Source organism: Haliotis rubra, unplaced genomic scaffold, assembly GCF_003918875.1.
Source record: "Haliotis rubra isolate DU_JTF1 unplaced genomic scaffold, ASM391887v1 Scf382, whole genome shotgun sequence".
Classification (NCBI taxonomy): Eukaryota; Metazoa; Mollusca; class Gastropoda; order Lepetellida; family Haliotidae; genus Haliotis; species Haliotis rubra.
Window position 1 is genome coordinate 19,548 of NW_025767060.1, and position 23,572 is coordinate 43,119.

The 23,572-nt window shown below is 43.3% G+C and overlaps 1 protein-coding gene across 1 annotated transcript; it reads left to right on the top strand.

The window, feature by feature from the left end:
• LOC124286398 (sodium-dependent proline transporter-like) lies at window positions 1-23,572 on the top strand. Its single transcript, XM_046722767.1, has 15 exons — window positions 1-18; window positions 4,318-4,438; window positions 6,008-6,139; window positions 6,506-6,727; window positions 6,980-7,130; window positions 9,258-9,396; window positions 10,961-11,095; window positions 11,293-11,396; window positions 19,656-19,780; window positions 19,915-20,027; window positions 20,672-20,803; window positions 22,120-22,219; window positions 22,327-22,427; window positions 22,620-22,775; window positions 23,276-23,572. Exons 1-15 carry the CDS (start codon window positions 1-3, stop codon window positions 23,570-23,572), a joined length of 2,046 nt encoding a protein of 681 aa, XP_046578723.1.

Here is a 23,572-nt window from a genome sequence, read left to right on the forward strand (position 1 = left end):
ATGGCCTCGGACAAAGAGGTAAGGTTAACGTTTGAGGCTTTGCAAACGTTTTATGAACTTGACGCAGTCCTTACCGTCGTCTTACGCTTTTTAATTTATGTTAAATTATTATGTGGTCTTGCATGATAGCAGTAATACATAGATGGGCAATAAGCAGTTATGACTGCTCGCGTGTAACTGTTGTAGATTATGTTTTAAAGGAGGCAATTTATGAAGGTTTGGATTGGTCATATGAATGCATAAACGAGGTTTAATCACACAGACGATCTGACTGCTAGTCAGAAAATCGGAATGCAAAAGGCCTTCATTTCAAAGATGACATGATAATCTCTTTCAGTCATCGTGAGCATCCTTACATACAGGATATAAGTGTTTTGCGAACATAATATTCTATTATCTAATTCTGTTTTATTTCATAATTATATTTCTATCATGCTGAATTAGAACCCTGACAAAATTAGATATGTAGGTATGTTCCTGTATCATGTGAGCATAAAAAAGAAACAACCAGTTTGTAAATCCGATATACAATGCCCATAAATGAACATACCATAGTAAGATTTTTTTATTTATCATTAGCTTGTGTAAAACTGTCTATCAGCATGTCGGATCCGACACTTTAAAATTCAAGGTAGATTTATTCATTTATAAACTGTCTAGTAATTGAAAGTGTAGGAAATATATCCACGGCAACTACAGATCTAGATAGATTACAGCAAATTTCCTCACTGTGAATAATATACAAGCAAGCTAGATGTAGATTAGACTGGATTCATGGTTAGAACGTGTTGTACATGTTTGGAATTTCAAATGTGTGTATCATAACAAAAACCAAACGAAATGGACAGTTTCCCATTTCCGTGAATATACTTTAACCTGAAATTTCTTTAATTGCTTTTGACATGTCCGTAACTGATATATTCGTTACTGGGTGTACACCATTTGAAGATATCGCTCCACATCTTTAAATTACAATCGTTCCATGGGGTCTAACAGTTACCAGCATTAATACATATGTACGTGAATGTTTACCGTTTCACAACGAACCACATCATGATCGAAACACGCTCAGTTTCCCTCAAGTCATGTACTTGTACTGATCCTGATATGGCGATTGAGTGGGGATATGTTTAAACATTGAAATGTGCTAAAACGAAAGCGATCCTTGACCAATAAATTGAAATCCACGTGAAAAAATGCTGGACACAAAAGAGCACCCTGCCGTTGCATTAATGAGTGGTAAATACCACGGAGGGCCTGTTGTATTCCATTCTTGATGAACTCTACAGACAAAGCCTACAGCCAACTTTGCTTGTCAATCCGCAGTTGTGACAAGTCTAATCACGTCCTCACAATTTATGAATAGTAATTCATGATTCATCCAGTCTTAAATATCTGCAGTTGCATTCAGCACACATCTGAAATGTATTTATTTATGTGTGTATTTAACTAAGATTAATTGTTGTGGAAAGGTCGACGCGATCTAATTTGAAATTCTGATGAAAGTGAGTGAGTGAGTTTAGTTTTACGCCGCACTAAGCAATATTCAAGCTATATGGCGGTGGTCTGTAAATAATCGATCAACAGCATGAGCATCGATCTGCGCAATTGGGAACCTATGACATGTGTCAACCAAGTCAGCGAGCCTGACCACCCGATCCCGTTAGTCGCCTCTTACGACAAGCATAGTCGCCTTTTGTGGCAAGCATGGGTTGCTGAAGACCTATTCTACCCCGGATCTTCACGGGCCTCTGATGAAAGTGAGTCAAAGAGTCTGATCGTCGCTTGCAGTAATCGCAAAACGAATCACAAATGGCGTGGGGGCTCTCACGAGTCCAAAATTTGGGACTCGAGTACTCGAGGTGTCAGACCCGACTCGGACCCGAGTACCCGACAATTTGGATGCTTATCTGAAACCAACATTCAAGCATACACGTAGCTGTTCCAACTTCCAATCTACGAATAATGCAACATGTATATGTGAATCCAAACGTTCCTGAATAAAGCAATTGATATTCAATGTCAATGGAAGTATCTATTACCTTTTATTTGCAAACAGAATGTGAAGGCAACGTAAGTGTCACTGTGACCCAGTTCTACGCGATCAATTATGTGATTAATATTCATGAGCTGGGCCGGTGATACCTTATTACGCCTGTAAATGCTGTAATATGATTGGATGTGTCCGGGAAAAGAAACCAATCAATCTACTTCTCTTTTCTTTTGGTTTTAAGTTTGACTGCGCTTTCAAGATTATCTAATATTAATATGTCGTTGCAGTTATGACATATTAGCAACTTTTAAACATTCACCTGGACGATAAGTCACATAATCAATTAACCTTAATCACGGTTAAAATGCGGCAAAACACGTTCCAAAGCTGGAAGATACATAGATAAAGCATTCATTGATTGGTGCTGCATTAGATACTAGTATCTTGTAAAGATGGATCGACTATGGAACTTAAAGAATATGTAAAACAGGATTGATGTTTATTTGAGACTTCTTATAGTGAAAACGGTTTGGTTTCAAACTAAAGACTAACCATTTATTGAGTAACACTACGCTGTATTTCTTCTTCCGAAACTCTGCTGAACGGAGATCACGTCAATGGTATTCATTGTGATTAAAATTTTCACTATTAAGGATATAGGTCTCCAAGTGTGAATGTTATTTTGAATGCGTATGTATGTGTTGATTGTTGAATATGTAACACTGAAATACGCTGGATAAGAACGACTGAATATCTATGTAGAAAACAAGTTGTTCAAACATAGGTATAGTGGGCAGGGACAGTGATACAGCCGTGAGTGGTTACGCTTGTCCACGCGTCCGTAGTTAGGGCAACGGCAGGTACTGTTTTGGGTACTGATATTTTGTTCTCCTTGCAAACTTCATACGACTTTATGAGGTAGTTGTGAATTGTCGCAGTACATGGGACCTGGTAATTTGGGTTCAATGGTTCACAGAAAGCCCTGAAACCCTCCCCTTTAACAAGACTTAATGGTCGCATATCCTTAACGCGCATAAGCATTGCTTTTTGCGTAATACCTTCATACCATTTCCTGTCAACAGGCTTGCGACTTTTGCTATCAAACTTACCAAACTGCCCCAGCGTTGCTTGTTGAGCTGGTTTTCTGTCTACAGTGCTTATTGTGGGTGCTTACAGGACAAATGCTTGCGTAACTAAGGGAAACGCCACAAAGACGGCATTTCGTATTTTGGCCACTAAATCAAGATAAAATGCGTCCAGACATTGGATTTTTCTCACGATCATCCATCTTGATTGCATGAGATGTTTAGAGGTATCTCCCCTGCGAGTCCTCGAGTCCATTCAATTGGACTCGAGTCCTGCTTTACCCGACTTTTACCCGACTCGGCCCCGAGTACCCGAGTACTCGTGAGAGCCCTATGAGGAAGTCCAGCATTTCAAGGATTGTTTTCACTTTTTTAAATTCGTCCTGAACCTTTGAAGGTAGATACGTTGGTATATCTTTGTACACTACGTTTATTATCAAACGCTCTTTAAAGTCTTCATAGAAAGAGCACGGATTGTACCTTAAATGTGGACACCAATGAATGGAGACCTCAATATATCGTATTCTAGCCCCTTTTCTCTGGAACGACAACTGTGGGTAGGAAGACCTCCGAGTCACCAGAGGGCGGAAATACGAAAATACTCGATGTACTCCGACAAAGGCATATGGAATGATAAGAAAGTTTTTTCACGTGGTTGTGAAAATACATTTTTAGTGGGGTCAATTGTAAACTCGAGAGACGAAATTATCCTTTAATGACCAATGTAATAAGCACAGTCCAACTGAGGACAAATGGCTTCCATTCTACAAATATATCTTTTAGCTTCGTCGATGTTACACTATGGCAGGTGCGATCAAGGGACACGTCAGACATTGCGAATTGCATACATCGTTTCACAGTCTTATGATATTCGCAACGCTGCCGATGTTTTGTGAACTTGTGCTCTGGATGAGTTTCACGTTCATGGTCGTTCATGTCGTCTCTTAAACAAAACAGTGATTCGACGTCCATGTTCTTGAATTTGTCGTGTCGTTTGGGTTCTTTATCATTTAAGAATTGACTTCAATATGATTTACAATGATGCAGGTATATACTGTGCCCGAGCTTGCACACAGTGGGAATCACAAATTACAGAGGATTTACAAAGTGTCCACACCAGTTGTTTCCTTATCAACTCTATAAACACAACAAAACGTCAATTCTGAAATAATAACAAGCATGAGTATTTGACATGTATGTACCTACATACCCTTGTGTTATTGTGTTCTTACCTCACAGGTGGAGATTGAACGGGGCACCTGGAGCAAGAAGCTGGACTTCATCCTGTCCTGTGTGGGCTTCTCCGTTGGGCTCGGCAACATCTGGAGGTTCCCTTACGTGGTCTACAGGAATGGAGGAGGTAAATGTCCTTTGGCGAGAAAACACCAGGACGCAATGACTTATATTTTTATATGGTGATGGTCTGATGTACAAATAAGGCAGTTTGGGAGATGTGTTACAGTCAATTATCTTACCTTCATGTGAAATACTTTAATTTCATTGGTCAATGAAGCTCTAACAAGAATCCGTGTTACCCTCCCAGGAGGGTGACAACTGGAAAAATATTACCTGCTGCCACGGTAACCGCCAAACTCTCCGCCGAGAAGCTGTATCGCTCACAATCGTATGACGTCATAATATGACGCATGCAGTGTCCGGAGTTCGAAAACCGTTCGATTAGCTGTTTTTGAGTTCACTATCTACAGATTTATTTTACCGACTTTCACTGCTTTATTTAAACTTAAACATAATTAACCATTTTTATAGCAGTGTCAACCTTGTCAGCATATGTTTCACTGATTGAAATAATCCAGTCGAGGGGCAGACGCCATTTTGTTTACATGTCATATAAAATAAAATAAAATGATATTTTGTACATTTAACATGGCGGTAAGATAAATACGTTGTATGCTTCTCTCGAGGGTAATACGGTCTGATGTACGCCTCTTTGTAGCAGTGTCACCCGAGTCGGTAGGTGAGGGATGACACTGCTACAAAGAGGCGTACATCAGACCGTATTACCCGAGAGAGAAGCATACAACTTACAATATCAAAGCATCGAAAATGTTTCTTCTCAAGTTACTTGCAGTATACGGTAGCTATATTTATCATTTGTCAAACAGTCACCTATACCATACGGTGTGATTGGATGAGGTGGTACATTTTGACATCAGAAAAAAACATTTTGTAGGTGTGCGATTTTAATCAAGCTTGACCTAAGAACAGGTTATATTGGACTAGAATCTCACTGATCATGTCAACCGTCTTACCCTCAGCAACAGTACATGGACATCATTAACCTTTTGTTCAGTTATAACGTATACCATGGTCCAATCCTTTTTAGCTTAACGGCGTGATTCTGCAATAATGGAAGTGCCACATATCAAGATTAGGGATAAAATTTAGAGATGAATTTGTACCACGAAACTGTGTAAAACATACAAAATGCTCAGAAAGCAAAGATCTTATTTATATATATAAGGTTATGTGCATCACGTACTAAGGTCAATATTTTATGTATAACACGACGCCGTTTCACCGTAACTAGTGTGTATGACCAGAGATATGACGGAGAACGGCACAATATATGCATCCATGACCGCAGCAATATGTGTGGGGCGGTGGTGTAGCCTAGTGGTTGAAGCGTTGTCTCGTCACGCCAAAGACCCGGGTTCGATTCCCGACATGGGCACAATGTGTGAAGCCCATTTCTGGTGTCCCCCGCCGTGATATTGCTGGAATATTGCTAAAAGCGGCGTAAAACTAAACTCAGTCAGCAATATGTGTTACATACGGACGAAACGTAATTGTCCCATCGAATTCTAGTGTGTTACATTATAAGATGTACGGATGTACAAACCCTTTACAAACCATTACCAGTACTAGAATTGGTGAACACCAAGAAACATTAACATATTGTGTCCACCAGCCACGTTCCTGATCCCGTACCTCATCATGCTGGTCATCGCTGGCCTGCCGCTGTACTTCATGGAGCTGGCAGTTGGTCAGTTCGCCTCCGAGGGGCCGGTCACAGTGTGGAAGGTCAGCCCCATATTTACAGGTAAACTACTCACTAGCCTGAAACCAGTCTTGTTTCCCTATCATGCTTTACAAATAATACATTTTAAAATAACATTGTAATGACCTTCCTACTTTACAAGTTTGTCCCTCGGAAATGTTTCAAGATATATTTTGCCACCTTTTGTAGTTTTGACTGTTACATATGGTGTTGGATATTTATTGCATTCAACTTTAAAACTATTATAATCTAACTTCATACGTGCTCGTATTCACAAATTTGGTATTGACAGTGATGTGCCAAAACATATAGATATGGTTCATCGTATGCAACCAATCTTTGATTCACAATGTTTCAGCATGGTTCGAATACAGATGTTTATGGCTTTATTCATCTTTCCTCACGCAGGTATAGGGATCGCCATGGTTACCATCAGCACTATGATATGTGTCTATTATAACATCATCATAACGTACGCCATGTACTACTTGTTTGTCTCCCTTGTCAACCTTGACCTTGAGGTACCGTGGGCAACGTGTACGAACACATGGAATACGCACACGTGCAGGACAGAGGCGTTTCCAGACCTCACTGGGATGAACGAGAGCGCCAAGCTTCACAGCATGTACGGTGAGTGAGTGAGTGAGTCATTTTGCGTCAAATGTCGTATTTCATCTTGCCGTTACATTCTTTTTAACGTCAAATATGATACATTTCCGTCAGGACGCACAATTCTCCTAACGTCAAGTGAGCTATAACTCTTCCTGTCAAGCATAGAACATTGTTAAACATACAGAACATTCTGTCTTCGAGACATCAATCACCATATGCCTTTGAAAGACCAGCAATTTTTTCTTATACGTTTTGACCTTCTTTTCCCAGAGGAGTTATACAACAGCACATGTGTCTCCATCGTCAGTTCCAACAGTACGTGGCTGCCTCACTTTGACAGCATCAATTCCACCATGCTGTCAGACTCCACGTTCGACTCCTGCAAATTTGTGTACACCTCCGCCAGCGAGGAATATTGGACGTGAGTTTTGGTTCTGTTTGTGATGGGGGGTGAGACGGGCCCTGTGGTCAGTTCGTTCGAATCACATTTCCGCCTGATTAAGTTCTTCTAGGGTCTTTCAACAACATTTCTTAATGTTTGGTCACCGACAGTAAGCGAGCACCCTATAAACTATTATATACTGAGTCAAAAAAGGAAACTTCACATTCTTTCTTCAGGACACTATAAAAGAACAAGAGATGGTAAGATGGTTAAATTATTATTATTTCATTGCTGAGATCTGTGGGATGTACTCGATACACTGACAGTGCCATAATCAGTTCCATTAGGTTACACCGCCGTTCCAAAACATGGGTATACAGAATGTCAAGTCACAAGAATAAAAATGCGAAATTTCTCAGTTCAATATCGTGTATGGCCGCCCCGCGCATTCACCACTGCCAAACACCGTCTCCTCATCGACTGCCTGATGCTTGTGAACACGTGGTTGGGGATTCTGCGCCATTGCTCTTGCAAGGCAGCGCCAAGTTCCTGCAAATTCTGAGGTTGGTTCCTCAGACCACGAAGCCTTCTCCCAAGTGCATCCCAAACGTGCTCTATTGGATTAAGGTCAGGGGACCTCGATGGCCAGTCCATGACGTTGATTCCAGCGTTTTGAAGGAAATTTCGTGTCAACATCGCGGTATGCGGCCGAGCATTATCATGCTGGAACTGTAGACCTGGGCCATGAGCCGCCATGAAAGGAACGAGTTCAGGGGTGAGCACCTGTCGCGGTAAGCAGCAGCTGTGAGGTTTCCACGGATGACCAGAAGTCGGGAACGGTTGTTCCCACAGAAAGCACCCCGCACCATGCAACTTCCGCCCCCGAATCTGTCGACTTCCTGTACACAACATTGGGCATACCGTTCACGACGTCGTCTCCAGAATCTGAGGGTAAACCTGGATTCATCACTAAAGACGACTCGATTCCAGTTTCTCTGGGTCCATCGGAGGTGAGGTTGGGCCCACAGCAGACGTTGACGTTGATGAAACGGCGTCGATATTGGCCCACGATATGGACGTCGAGAATGGAGACTGGCAGCCCGCAACCGATTTCGAATGGTCTGTGAGGACAGTCGACCTCTAAACATCTCAGCCCTGGTTCGTGTAGCCGGCAGAAATCTGTCACGTAGGTGACGTAGGACGATTTGACGGTCTTCTGCTCGTGACGTCACACGTGGACGACCCGACCTTGGGCGATCAGAAGTGGTGCCAGTTTGTTGTAGACGACCTCGCAAGTCATACACAGTACGACGGCTGCATCCCATTGCTCTTGCGACGTCAATAACTGATCTTCCCGCTTGCAACATGCCAACCACGTTCAAGTTGCACTTTTTGACAATCGTGGCATTTCAAGTACCGTTAGAACTGTGGTTTAGAAGTGTTTTTTCAATTCTTGAGGCCAATGCAAACACGTGCATATGAAGAAAACTTCGATGCGAAGATCACGTGATCGACTGCACGTGCAAAACCTGATTTGGCACTAACGTCATTTGCACGACGAATGGATGGGTTTGAGTTGGTTTTGCTAACGTTTTTCTAGAGTCGAAAGATAGGGATCCCATTTCGGATACATAGATGTATCATCAGAGAAAAATTATTCATTATTTTTCAAATTACATTTTGTGAAGTTTCTTTTTTTGACTCAGTATACAAAGTGGATATAAACCTTCTCCAATATGTTCACTAAATTTTGAATCTTAACGGTATAAAATTTTCATAATTTCGGTCATAGCCTTTGTAAACGTGTAAAAGATTAATTGAAAACTTATTCTTTTAAAATTATATTACTTTAAAGCGAGTTAGTGAGTTTAACTTTCCTATGAATAGTATCTCATTTGCATCTTGGATTGTTAGTTTTATATGGAGGGAAGCCCCAAACTATGACTCAAGTCCTCATTCGCTGAGATACAAAGGGTAACAATCATGGCCAGTCTTGGATTCAAACGCACGGTAAAGTGCACGACTATGACATTCCACTCTACACATTCAGTTCCAGCGTATAAGACCTCACACTACCAGCCCTTGTTGTATTGGCGAATTGTGGTTTTAGTTCACAACAGTATGTATCTGGATAAAGGGTTTATCATATGTACATGTACCATTCAGGCGGTCTGTGCTTCGTCTACACGAATCGACCGGAATCCATGACCTTGGCGACGTCAGCGTTAAGCTCCTGATCACCCTCATCCTGGCCTGGATCCTCATCTTCTTCTGTCTCCTGAAAGGCATCAAATCGTCAGGGAAGGTGGGTACACTGTCGATCTGCTATAGTACTGACCATACACTCGCCGATTGAAAATAACATTAACCCTTGTAGATAAGGTTGAGCTCGCGCCCACTACTAAGTCGGTCAGTCTGTTTTGGGTTCGACTCCAAGATTTGCCCCGATTATGATCCCTGTCTATCAGTCCCGTATACCCCGCCTATACCGAACGCCGTGATGTAACTGGAACACTGTTCAAAGTGGTGTTTCAACTAAATACTTTCCAATATCTATAATTTGTGTGAATGGCCTTGGAGCCAGCGTTCGATATATTCACAAAGAGCGAATGGATTAACCATTTGTTTACCTCGAGAGAATAGCTGAAGAAATTGATTGATGGAGGTGTATTCGTTCATTGATAATTCAAGACAATATCGAAAATAAAATTGTTCGGGCAAGTAATATCTTATTTCTCTGGCATTCTAAGACAATATTTTTCCACATTTAGAGACGAACCCGTTTCAACGGTCTCTTTTATGGTTGGAACATTGTCAGTTTGTGTTTTGTTTTGTTACTTTTATTTTGTGTCTTGTTTTGTTTCTAGTTTTGTTTTTTTCATGTTTTTTTTATCTGTTTGAGAGTGAATGGGTAGGGGAAGGAAAGGGGGGCCTTTTAACTGAAATAATGCTTAAACAGACATTGTTTTGGAGGGGGTATCACCTATCCCATCAATAGGCAAGGCAGATTAATTTGATCAGAGTCAATCTTCTCCTCAATCAAGAACAATGTGATGAAAACTTTCTTGGCCAGTTCATAGACTTGTTCTGTAGAAGGTTGGCTAACAAACAAATCAGTTTTGATAGACTAAGTGGTTCATTAAACACATGCTGATTTCATCGTCGAAATTGTGCAGTAGTCGCATTTGAATCATGTTCTTATAATTGAAATGGCTGTTGCGTGTATTTGATCGACTGACACAGTTTTTCAATAAGCATGTATGTTTTTGACTATAGTTGTTTTCAAAGGTATGTTATGGAAAATATTATATATTATGCTTTTGCTTAGGTCATGATTTTGAGGCCAAATGTTTGTTTTAAGGAGCACGGTCGAATTTCCTCGCTCAATGAAGCATCCTCAAGCTCAATGGGTTGACGGCATCTTTTCCATGGTGGTTCTGAAGCTGGGTTGACCAGAACTAGGGTCACCTTCCAAACTCCCTCCCGCGCTGAAATTCTGTCACTCGACGTTTGATCGTTGCATATTATTCTTTGGTTGTTGACAAATTCTCTGTATTTCAATGGTAAAGACTAGGGTACTTCAGAGTCGAATTGAAAGTCCGGAACTCACAGGGCAAGATTGATGACTTTCTGATATCCCTTCCGTACTCTTAATGTGTACATCCCCCTTCCCCCTTCCCTCACTCACCCAGGCTGACAGGCAGCTGAGAAACCTAGTGATTGACAGCAAAGGATGATCGCACCGAAGACCTGGGTTCGATTCTTCAGATTGGTACAACGTGTATTCTTAGATATTCTTCCCACAATGTTGCGGGCTTATTCATTAGCAAAAAATGCCTCTCACTCACACGCTTACTCCCTCAATCCAGGTCGTGTATTTCACCGCAACATTCCCTTTCATCATCTTACTGATCCTCCTCATCCGGGGCCTGACGTTGCCAGGATACGAGAAGGGTATACAGTTCTATGTCGTGCCCAAGCCAGAGAAACTGCGGGAAGCCAGGGTAAGACAATAACTGCACCTCTTCGCCTCTTCCTCTTTCCAATACCAGTTTAAAAAAGATATTGATCATACAAACTGATGGATAAATAAAATATATTCGATAATATTGACAACGGTTAACATGGATCCATGTGGAACGATTCTGAATAATCAGCAGTATCTCGATGCATTCATGACTAGGTCTTTTCATGGTTACAGGTATGGGGTGAAGCTGCCACACAGATATTCTACTCCCTTGGGGTGGGTTTCGGTGCCCTGCCTACCATGTCGAGCTACAACAAGTTCCACAACAACTGCTACAGGTGCAACACTGCTGTTGCGGTTGGTGTGGGGATTGATCAGGATGCATATGGTCATCGCGGTACAGAGGCCGGTAGTCTTGGTGAAAGCTGTGGGCATGATGGCGCTGGTAGAGGTGGAAATGGATGTTTGAGTGGTGGTGGATGTGGATGTGATGATATTTTTAGTTGTGCTGTAGTGCTGATGGTAGTTGATGTGGCAGTGTAAGTGTTCGTAGCTGTTCTGTTGTTGGTAGTGGATATGGTGGTGGTTGTGACTTTGGTGTTGATGGTAGTGGATGTGATGATGGTTGTAGTTGTGCTTTTGTAGGAGCAGATACTGTTACAGTTGTGGCTCTAGTGTTGATGATAGTGGATGTGGTAGCGGTTGTAGCTCTAGTGTTGATGGAAGTGGATGTGGTAGTGGTTGTGGTTCTAGTGTTGATAGTAGAATGTTGTAGTGGTCGTGGCTCTAGTGTTGATTGTACTGGATGTGATGAAGGTTCAGGCTCTAGTGTTGATGGTAGTGGATGTGGTAGTGGTTGTGGCTCTAGTGTTGATGGTAGTGGATGTGGTAGTGGTTGTAGCTCTAGTGTTGATGATAGTGGATGTGGTAGTGGTTGTGGTTCTAGTGTTGATAGTAGAATGTTGTAGTGGTCGTGGCTCTAGTGTTGATTGTACTGGATGTGATGAAGGTTCAGGCTCTAGTGTTGATGGTAGTGGATGTGGTAGTGGTTGTGGCTCTAGTGTTGATGGTAGTGGATGTGATGATGGTTGTGGCTCTAGTGTTGATGGAAGTGGATGTGATGATGGTTGTGGCTCTAGTGTTGATGGTAGTGGATGTGATGATGGTTGTGGCTCTAGTGTTTATATGAGTGGATGTGATGATGGTTGTGGCTCTAGTGTTGATGGAAATGGATGTGATGATGGTTGTGGCTCTAGTGTTGATGGTAGTGGATGTGATGATGGTTGTGGCTCTAGTGTTGATGGAAGTGGATGTGATGATGGTTGTGGCTCTAGTGTTGATAGTAGTGGATGTGATGATAGTTGTGGCTCTAGTGTTGATTGTAGTGGATGTGATGATGATCGTGGCTCTAGTGTTGACGGTAGTGGATGTGGTAGTGGTTGTGGCTCTAGTGTTTATATGAGTGGATGTGATGATGGTTGTGGCTCTAGTGTTGACGGTAAAGGATGTGGTAGTGGTTGTAGCTCTAGTGTTGATGGAAGTGGATGTGATGATGGTTGTGGCTCTAGTGTTGATGGTAGTGGATGTGATGATGGTTTTAGTTGTGCTTTTGTGGGAGCAGATACTGTTATGGTTGTGGCTCTAGTATTTGATGGAAATTATGGAAGTGTTGATGGAAGTGGATGATGATGGTTGTGGCTCTAGTGTTGATGGAAGTGGATGTGATGATGGTTGTGGCTCTAGTGTTGATGGAAGTGGATGTGGATGATGGTTGTGGCTCTAGTGTTGATGGTAGTGGATGTGATGATGGTTGTGGCTCTAGTGTTGATGGAAGTGGATGTGATGATGGTTGTGGCTCTAGTGTTGATAGTAGTGGATGTGATGATAGTTGTGGCTCTAGTGTTGATTGTAGTGGATGTGATGATGATCGTGGCTCTAGTGTTGACGGTAGTGGATGTGGTAGTGGTTGTGGCTCTAGTGTTTATATGAGTGGATGTGATGATGGTTGTGGCTCTAGTGTTGATGGAAGTGGATGTGATGATGGTTGTGGTTCTAGTGTTGACGGTAAAGGATGTGGTAGTGGTTGTAGCTCTAGTGTTGATGGAAGTGGATGTGATGATGGTTGTGGCTCTAGTGTTGATGGTAGTGGATGTGATGATGCTTTAGTGTTGATGGTGATGGATGTGTGATGGTTGTGGCTCTAGTGTTGATGGAAGTGGATGTGATGATGGTCGTGGCTCTAGTGTTGACGGTAAAGGATGTGGTAGTGGTTGTGGCTCTAGTGTTGATGGAAGTGGATGTGATGATGGTTGTGGCTCTAGTGTTGATGGTAGTGGATGTGATGATGGTTTTAGTTGTGCTTTTGTGGGAGCAGATACTGTTATGGTTGTGGCTCAAGTGTTGATGGAAGTGGATGTGATGATGATCGTGGCTCTAGTGTTGACGGTAAAGGATGTGGTAGTGGTTGTGGCTCTAGTGTTGATGGAAGTGGATGTGATGATGGTTGTGGCTCTAGTGTTGATGGTAGTGGATGTGATGATGATTTTAGTTGTGCTTTTGTGGGAGCAGATACTGTTATGGTTGTGGCTCTAGTGTTGATGGAAGTGGATGTGATGATGGTTGTGGCTCTAGTGTTGATGGTAGTGGATGTGATGATGGTTGTGGCTCTAGTGTTGATGGAAGTGGATGTGATGATAGTTGTGGCTCTTGTGTTGATTGTAGTGGATGTGATGATGATCGTGGCTCTAGTGTTGACGGTAGTGGATGTGGTAGTGGTTGTGGCTCTAGTGTTGATGGAAGTGGATGTGATGATGGTTGTGGCTCTAGTGTTGATGGTAGTGGATGTGATGATGGTTTTAGTTGTGCTTTTGTGGGAGCAGATACTGTTATGGTTGTGGCTCTAGTGTTGATGGAAGTGGATGTGATGATGGTTGTGGCTCTAGTGTTGATGGTAGTGGATGTGATGATAGTTGTGGCTCTAGTGTTGATGGTAGTAGATGTGATGATAGTTGTGGCTCTAGTGTTGAGTGTTGGATGTGATAGTGGCTCTAGTGTTGATGTAGTGGATGTGATGATAGTTGTGGCTCTAGTGTTGATGGTAGTGGATGTGATGATGGTTGTGGCTCTAGTGTTGATGGTAGTGGATGTGAGTGGTTGTGGCTCTAGTGTTGATGGTAGTGGATGTGATGATGGTTGTAGCTCTAGTGTTGATGGTAGTGGAGTGTTGATGATGGATGTGGTTGTTGTGGCTCTAGTGTTGATGGTAGTGGATGTGATGATGGTTGTGGCTCTAGTGTTGGATGGTCTATGATAGTGTGAGTGTTGATGTAGTAGATGTGATGATAGTTGTGGCTCTAGTGTTGATGGTAGTGGGTGTGGTAGTGGTTGTGGCTCTAGTGTTGATGGTAGTGGATGTGGTAGTGGTTGTGGCTCTAGTGTTGGTGGTAGTGGATGTGGTATGTGGTTGTGGCTCTTGTGTTGATGGTAGTAGTGGATGTGATGATGGTTGTGGCTCTAGTGTTGATGGTATGGTAGTGGATGGTAGTAGTGTTTGTGGCTCTAGTGTTGATGGTAGTGGATGTGGTAGTGGTTATGGCTCTAGTGTTGATGGTAGTAGATGTGAGGATGGTTTGGGGCTCTAGTGTTGATGGTAGTGGATGTGGTAGTGGTTGTGGCTCTAGTGTTGATGGTAGTGGATGTGGTAGTGATCGTGGCTCTAATGTTGATTGTATTGGATGTGATGATGGTTGTGGCTCTTGTGTTGATGGTAGTGGATGTGGTAGTTGTTGTGGATCTAGTGTTGACTGCAGTGGATGTGATGATGGTTGTGGCTCTAGTGTTGATGGTAGTGGATGTGATGATAGTTGTGGCTCTAGTGTTGGTGGTAGTGGATGTGGTAGTGGTTGTGGCTCTTGTGTTGATGGTAGTGGGTGTGGTAGGGGTTGTAGCTCTAGTGTTGATGGTAGTGGATGTGGTAGTGGTTGTAGCTCTTGTGTTGATGGTAGTGGATGTGACGATGGTTGTGGCTCTAGTGTTGAGTGGTAGTGGATGTGGTAGTGGTTGTGGCTATAGTGTTGATGGTAGTGGATGTGGTAGTGGTTGTGGCTCTAGTGTTGATGGTAGTGGGTGTGGTAGGGGTTGTAGCTCTTGTGTTGATGGTAGTGGATGTGGTAGTGATTGTGGCTCTAAAGTGTTGATGGTATTGGATGTGATGAAGGTTCAGGCTCTAGTGTTGATAGTAGTGGATGTGGTAGGTGTTGTGTCTCTAGTGTTGATGGTAGGTGATGTGGTAGTGGTTGTGAAGCTCTAGTGTTGATGGTAGTGGATGTGGTAGTGGTTGTGGCTCTAGTGTTGATTGTATTGGATATGATGATGGTTGTGGCTTTAGTGTTGATGGTAGTGGATGTGGTAGTGGTTGTGGCTCTTGTGTTGATGGTAGTGGATGTGGTAGTGGTCATTGGCTCTAATGTTGATTGTATTGGATATGATGATGGTTGTGGCTCTAAGTGTTGATGGTAGTGGATGTGGTAGGTGTTGTGTCTGTAGTGTTGATGGTAGGTGATGTAGTAAGTAGTGGTTGTGGCTCTAGTGTTGATGGTAGTGGATGTGGTAGTGGTCGTGGCTCTAGTGTTGATTATATTGGATGCGATGATGGTTGTGGCTTTAGTGTTGATGGTAGTGGATGTGGTAGTGGTTGTGGCTCTATTGTTGATGGAAGTGGATGTGATGATGGTTTGGCTCTAGTGTTGATTGTAGTGGATGTGATGATGGTTTTAGTTGTGCTTTTGTGGGAGCAGATACTGTTATGGTTGTGGCTCTAGTGTTGATGGAAGTGGATGTGATGATGGTTGTGGCTCTAGTGTTGATGGTAGTGGATGTGATGATAGTTGTGGCTCTAGTGTTGATGGTAGTAGATGTGATGATAGTTGTGGCTCTAGTGTTGATGGTAGTGGGTGTGGTAGTGGTCGTGGCTCTAGTGTTGATGGTAGTGGATGTGGTAGTGGTTGTGGCTCTAGTGTTGATGGTAGTGGATGTGGTAGTGGTTGTGGCTCTAGTGTTGATGGAAGTGGATGTGATGATGGTTGTGGCTCTAGTGTTGATGGTAGTGGATGCGATGATAGTTGTGGCTCTAGTGTTGATGGTAGTAGATGTGATGATAGTTGTGGCTCTAGTGTTGATGGTAGTAGGTGTGGTAGTGGTCGTGGCTCTAGTGTTGATGATAGTGGATGTGGTAGTGGTTGTGGCTCTAGTGTTGGTGGTAGTGGATGTGGTAGTGGTTGTGGCTCTTGTGTTGATGGTAGTGGATGTGATGATGGTTGTGGCTCTAGTGTTGATGGTGGTGGATGTGGTAGGTGTTGTGGCTCTAGTGTTGATAGTAGTGGATGTGGTAGTGTTTGTGGCTCTAGTGTTGATGGTAGTGGATGTGGTAGTGGTTATGGCTCTTGTGTTGATGGTAGTAGATGTGAGGATGGTTGGGGCTCTAGTGTTGATGGTAGTGGATGTGGTAGTGGTTGTGGCTCTAGTGTTGATGGTAGTGGATGTGGTAGTGATCGTGGCTCTAATGTTGATTGTATTGGATGTGATGATGGTTGTGGCTCTTGTGTTGATGGTAGTGGATGTGGTAGTTGTTGTGGATCTAGTGTTGACTGCAGTGGATGTGACGATGGTTGTAGCTCTAGTGTTGATGGTAGTGGATGTGATGATAGTTGTGGCTCTAGTGTTGGTGGTAGTGGATGTGGTAGTGGTTGTGGCACTTGTGTGTTGATCATGAGTGGATGTGACAATGGTTGTGGCTCTAGTGTTGAAGGTGAGTGGATGTGGTAGTAGTTTGTGGCTCTAGTGTTGATGGTAGTGGGTGTGGTAGGGGTTGTAGCTCTTGTGTGTTGATGGTAGTGGATGTGGTAGTGGTTATGGCTCTAGTGTTGATGGAAGTGGATGTGATGATGGTTGTGGCTCTAGTGTTGATGGTAGTGGATGTGATGATGGTTTTAGTTGTGCTTTTGTGGGAGCAGATACTGTTATGGTTGTGGCTCTAGTGTTGATGGAAGTGGATGTGATGATGGTTGTGGCTCTAGTGTTGATGGTAGTGGATGTGATGATAGTTGTGGCTCTAGTGTTGATGGTAGTAGATGTGATGATAGTTGTGGCTCTAGTGTTGATGGTAGTGGGTGTGGTAGTGGTCGTGGCTCTAGTGTTGATGGTAGTGGATGTGAGGTAGTGGTTGTGGCTCTAAGTGTTGATGGTAGTGGATGTGGTGTAGTGGTTGTGGCTCTAGTGTTGATGGAAGTGGATGTGATGATGGTTGTGGCTCTAGTGTTGATGGTAGTGGATGCGATGATGATGGTTGTGGCTCTAGTGTTGACGGTAGTAGATGTGATGATAGTTGTGGCTCTAGTGTTGATAGTAGTAGGTGTGTGGTAGTGAGTGTGGCTCTAGTGTTGATGGTAGTGGATGTGGTAGTGGTTGTGGCTCTAGGTGTTGGTGGTAGTGGATGTGGTAGTGGTTGTGGCTCTTGTGTTGATGGTAGTGGATGTGATGATGGTTGTGGCTCTAGTGTTGATGGTGGTGGATGTGGTAGGTGTTGTGGCTCTAAAGTGTTGATGGTAGTGGATGTGGTAGTGTTTGTGGCTCCAGAGTGTTGATGGTAGTGGATGTGGTAGTGGTTATGGCTCTTGTGTTGATGGTAGTAGATGTGAGGGATGGTTGGGGCTCTAGTGTTGATGGTAGTGGATGTGGTAGTGGTTGTGGCTCTAGTGTTTGATGGTAGTGGATGTGGTAGTGATCAGTGGCTCTAATGTTGGTTGTATTGGATGTGGTGATGGTTGTGGCTCTTGTGTTGATGGTAGTAGTGGATGGTGGTAGTTGTTGTGGATCTATTGTTGAGTGCAGTGGATGCTGATGATGATGGTTGTGTCTAGTGTTGATGGTAGTGGATGTGATGATAGTTGTGGCTCTAGTGTTGGTGGTAGTGGATGTGGTAGTGGTTGTGGCTCTTGTGTTGATGGTAGTGGATGTGACAATGGTTGTGGCTCTAGTGTTGATGGTAGATGGATGTGGTAGTGGTTGTGGCTCTAGTGTTGATGGTAATGGGTGTGGTAGGGGTTGTAGCTCTTTGTGTTGATGGTAGTGGATGTGGTAGTGATTGTGGCTCTAGTGTTGGTGGTATTGGATGTGATGAAGGTTCAGGCTCTAGTGTTGATGGTAGTGGATGTGGTAGGTGTTGTGTCTCTAGTGTTGATGGTAGGTGATGTGGTAGTGGTTGTGGCTCTAGTGTTGATGGTAGTGGATGTGGTAGTGGTCGTGGCTCTAGTGTTGATTGTATTGGATATGATGATGGTTGTGGCTTTAGTGTTGATGGTAGTGGATGTGGTAGTGGTTGTGGCTCTTGTGTTGATGGTAGTGGATGTGATAGTGGTCGTGGCTCTAATGTTGATTGTATTGGATATGATGATGGTTGTGGCTCTAGTGTTGATGGTAGTGGATGTGGTAGGTGTTGTGTCTGTAGTGTTGATGGTAGGTGATGTAGTAGTGGTTGTGGCTCTAGTGTTGATGGTAGTGGATGTGGTAGTGGTCGTGGCTCTAGTGTTGATTGTATTGGATATGATGATGGTTGTGGCTTTAGTGTTGATGGTAGTGGATGTGGTAGTGGTTGTGGCTCTTGTGTTGATGGTAGTGGATGTGGTAGTGGTCGTGGCTCTAGTGTTGATTGTATTGGATATGATGATGGTTGTGGCTCTAGTGATGATGGAAGTACATGTGATGATGGTTGTGGCTCTAGTGTTGATGGTCGTGGAAGTGGTAGTGGTCGTGGCTTTAGTGTTGACGGTAGTGGATGTGATGATGGTTGTGGCTCTAGTGTTTATGGTCGTGGAAGTGGTAGTGGTTATGGCTCTTGTGTTGATGGTAGTGGATGTGGTAGTGGTTGTGGCTCTAGTGTTGATGGTAGTGGATGTGGTAGTGGTTGTGGCTCTAGTGTTGATGGTAGTGGATGTGGTAGTGGTTATTGCTCTAGTGTTGATGGAAGTGGATGTGATGATGGTTGTGGCTCTAGTGTTGATGGAAGTGGATTTTATGATTTTTGTGACTCTAGTGTTGATTGTAGTGGAAGTGGTTCTGGTTGTGTCTCTAGTGTTAATGGTAGTGGCTGTGGTAGTGGTTGTGGTGGTGGTGGCTGATGTGTGTGGTAGTGGTGGTGGTGGCTGATGAGTTGTTGTCTATGTGGTGGTAGTAGTTGTAGCTGTTGTGCTGTGGTAGTGCATGTGTTGGTGGTTGTAGCTGTCGTGATGATGAAGATGACCCGTACCTATAACGCTGACCCCAACTACGACAACCGGCTGTCATCACTTTCGTCGCCATTATTAAATAAAAGCAGAAATTATATTCATAAGCATAAGACATATTTACCACAAGTAGAGTCCGTTGTACAGGTCCGACCGTCAAAAGCACATGTTTATGAATACATGTCAGAATGGAGTGACACCACGTGTTCGCGAGAAGGTGGGCCTATCCTGGCACAAGTCAAACACTTACAAAAACACACACAAACAAAGAATGTATCGCAGAATAAGCTGACTCTACTATATTTCATATGTTTCCAGGGACGCCATTGTAGTGGCTGTCATTAACTGTTCCACCAGCATATTCGCTGGATTCGCCATCTTCTCTCTGCTGGGTTTTATGGCGTACACCACGAACCAGGAGATCGCTGACGTCGTGGACCAAGGTGAGAGTCAGAAACCCTCCCGGTTAGCTTCCTATCGCAAAGTGTTTACGTTTATTGTTTCTTAAAACAAGGACATGAAAATACCATATCGTACATGTTTTCGCTTTATGGGTCCCCAACACATGTGTTCACAGGCCCAGGTCTGACGTTCATCGCGTACCCAGAAGGACTTGCTCGACTCCCACAGTCATCATTCTGGGCGTTCTTGTTCTTTTTTATGATCCTTACAGTAGGCCTTGACAGTCAGGTAGATGTATATCTTAAAATAGTTACAATGAATTATTAGTTATAAACGTTAGCTTTGTCTCATTTTGATATATTTTTCAGATACAAAAAGTAATTCTTTATCAAGTTGAAGTAATATCTGTTCAATATTGAACTACATAATGGTTTCAAATCACAATAATTATATCGAATCTGTGGGATCAGAGACTGTTATGGTTGTGGCTCTAGTGTTGATGGAAGTGGATGTGATGATGGTCGTGGCTCTAGTGTTGACGGTAAAGGATGTGGTAGTGGTTGCGGCTCTAGTGTTGATGGTAGTGGATGTGATGATGGTTGTGGCTCTAGTGTTGATGGTTGTGGATGTGATGATAGTTGCGGCTCTAGTGTTGATGGTAGTGGATGTGATGATGGTTGTGGCTCTAGTGTTGATGGTAGTTGATGTGGTAGTGGTCGTGGCTCTAGTGTTGATGGAAGTGGATGTGATGATGGTTGTGGCATCGTCCGTCGACTCGCTGTAGATCCAATACTGGAGTCATTTGGACTATGGTTATATGACTATATGTTATAATTAGTTATTGTGTCCTGAGATAGTTCACAGTATTGGGTTTTGAAACATCCTTAATCCAGTGTGACACTGTGTGACCTTGTATGCCCCTATGTCCCCAGTTCGCCATGATGGAAGCAGTGATAAGTGGAGTCTCCGACATACATCCCCAGTTCTTCCGGAAGAACAAGGCAGCCTTCACCTTCTTCTGTTGTGCAGTCGGGTTCCTGCTGGGCATTCCACAGGTCACCACGGTAAGCTCCCTTTTTTATTATTTTATTATAGGATATTTATATAGCGCACATATCCACGCACTAGTGCATGCTCAAGGCGCTGGTATTTTTTCCCTCGATCCATGGATGTCAATATCAACTGCACATTGTATTAGCAATCTCAACTCCCTGGGGAGTATACACCTCTTGCTGCCACTAGGCGCACCGAGTTATTGTGGCTTTCTCATCCTAACGAGGTACCCATTCACAGCTGGATGGACTGGGACACATAGTAACAGTACTTTGTCCAACTTCACTGCACGTTGCTGTACCCGCAACTAGGTGTTTGCACATATTCATGTGGCCACCATCTGGTCCTATACCAACGGATTCGTGGGTTCTTTTAAGTGGTTGTGTACTGTACACTAAGGGTTGTTACAACACTGAAAGAGTCTGCTCACAAAGTTGACTCCAAGGTTTTTACACCAGGTCAAAGGTGGGCTCGATCCCGGCACCTCAACCTCGCTGGATCAGTAGCCTGGTGCCTTAGCCAGCTCTCCCACCGCGCCCCCTTTGTCCTCAGGTATATTGCCTCTCCCCAACTAGAACACTCATCTGTGTTTAGGTCGTGGGCAAGGGAAGGATAAACATTGCAATTAGGCATAATTCACTCTATACTGTGTGACGAGTTACATTTTTCCATGTTCGAACTTCCCTTTCACGTAGAGGACTTTTCCAGCTTCCCCAGCCTTTGGTGTCTTCATTTCATAACCTTTGAGGTACAAAGGAACACGCTCTTAATGTAAAGATTTCGAAACGATTCCTAAAAATCCTGTTCAAACGATTACAACAGTCAAGGCCCTAGCAAACACATGGAGAATTTCTTCCACTTTCGATGTACTAAAAATTATGCCCGATGCAATTCCTTACCTCGACCTTGGCCTAAAGTTCCCGTGTATATTACAGGTGAACAATTGACTTGTACTTGCATGTATTTGTGACGATGCCAACCTTGTTAATTGGCTCTGGCACCCTACCGCGAACATCAGATAGCGTCACTAGCTATTTACTTAGATTAATATATGGTGTAGTCGGAATTGTAAGACGGATTCTGCTTTAAGAGAAACTCTTTATGGTTACAGAAATAGTTTTGTCACTTTTATTTCCAATAAATGGTCACTTGCACCCACAGACTGTTTGTGAATCATCGTTAGCTTGACAGAGTGAATAAGTTGCGTGTTATCTTTCACTGTGTGAGGTATTAGCCACTTTCTGTGTTATGTTACATGCTTGTGCAAGGTATTCATTTCTCTATGTGTGTAGATGATCAGTTAACTCAGGGCTATTCCTATGTGCAGGGTGGTATCTATGTGTTGACGCTGATGGACTGGTACTGTGGCAACTACAACCTCATGATAGTGGCCCTGGCGGAGATCATCTGCCTCATGTATGTCTATGGTGAGTATGGGATGAATCAGTCGAAACGTCACATTTCATCTTTCATTTAGTTCTAATTTATGTGGGAGTTAGGTAGCCACTTTATCTGTTACTTCTTCGCCGTGCAGGTATACAGAAGTTTAGGGCTGACATTGAGATGATGATTGGACACAAGCCTAACGTGTACTGGATGGCCACGTGGTTCGCCCTAACTCCGGCAACTATCCTGGTAAGACAGTCCCGTTTGTTCAGTAAGCGAATCTGGAATTGAACCTGGCACGGTCCAGGTGAAGAACTCAAATGTTCACATACTGATGCATATTTATTCAGGATTAAATACATAACTGTAAACAAGACTGTTTCAAATGAGTTGTTTCTTACCTGTCCTAAGTCCTCCAGGATTTGTTTCTCATTCCAACAGTTCATCATCATCATTGCGAGTGTGGAGAACTCTCCTGCCAGGTACGGGGACTACACGTTCCCCCCGTGGGCGCAGGGCGTGGGGTGGGTGATGGTCAGTCTCCCTGTGCTGCTTATCATTATCGTGGCCATCGTCCAGATCAAAAGATACGGCTTTGTAAGTACTGCCACTTGTTATAACGCTGATAGATATTGAGAAACCTGAGAAAATGTCCATCTAAATTCATAAAAAGACCATTATTTAAAATGGCTGTTGCCAGGCAGTACAGTCGAATATATCTTTCAATGACTCTATTAAGAGATAATGAGAACCGAGCACTAACTGCTTGTGTGGTTCCTCGATGAATCAAAATATACTGCATCTTGTCAACAATTTGTGTTCCAATAAACCTTTCAAAATTACGGGCGTCCACCATAGTCCACTGTTTTCATAGTGCATTGAACGGCGTCTCTGTATTTCGTGTCGTCACTACAAGTGTTGTGATTCTGATTCAATAAGCCGTCTGTGAAGCAATTACTGTTCACTTATTCATTCATAAGAATCAACTTCACTGATTCGCTTGGTCCAGTATCGATTCTATTTCTGGCTGCAGTGACTGGAAGTCGGTCACCATTGCATTCAACATCATAAAATTAGTCCTTCATTAACTATTGCAGAAAAACTCTTGGAAGCCTACGTCAGACTGGGGTCCTGCGAATCCTGAATATCGCACAGGGCGTTATGCCAGGGATCTTGATGATTCCCTCACGACGGGCGTGAAGCGGTCGACATACGCCATCTCGAACTCAGTCTATTCCATGGATGAAGACGAAGGCGTAAAGGGAGATAACCAAGTAAATCACCCGAACCAATACAAGATGATACAGTGCACGGACACAGTCACTTTCAGGAGTGTTCCTCCGCCCGACTACAGCCCAGAGAGGCTGGCTAGGATACAAGTACAGAGGCTGTAG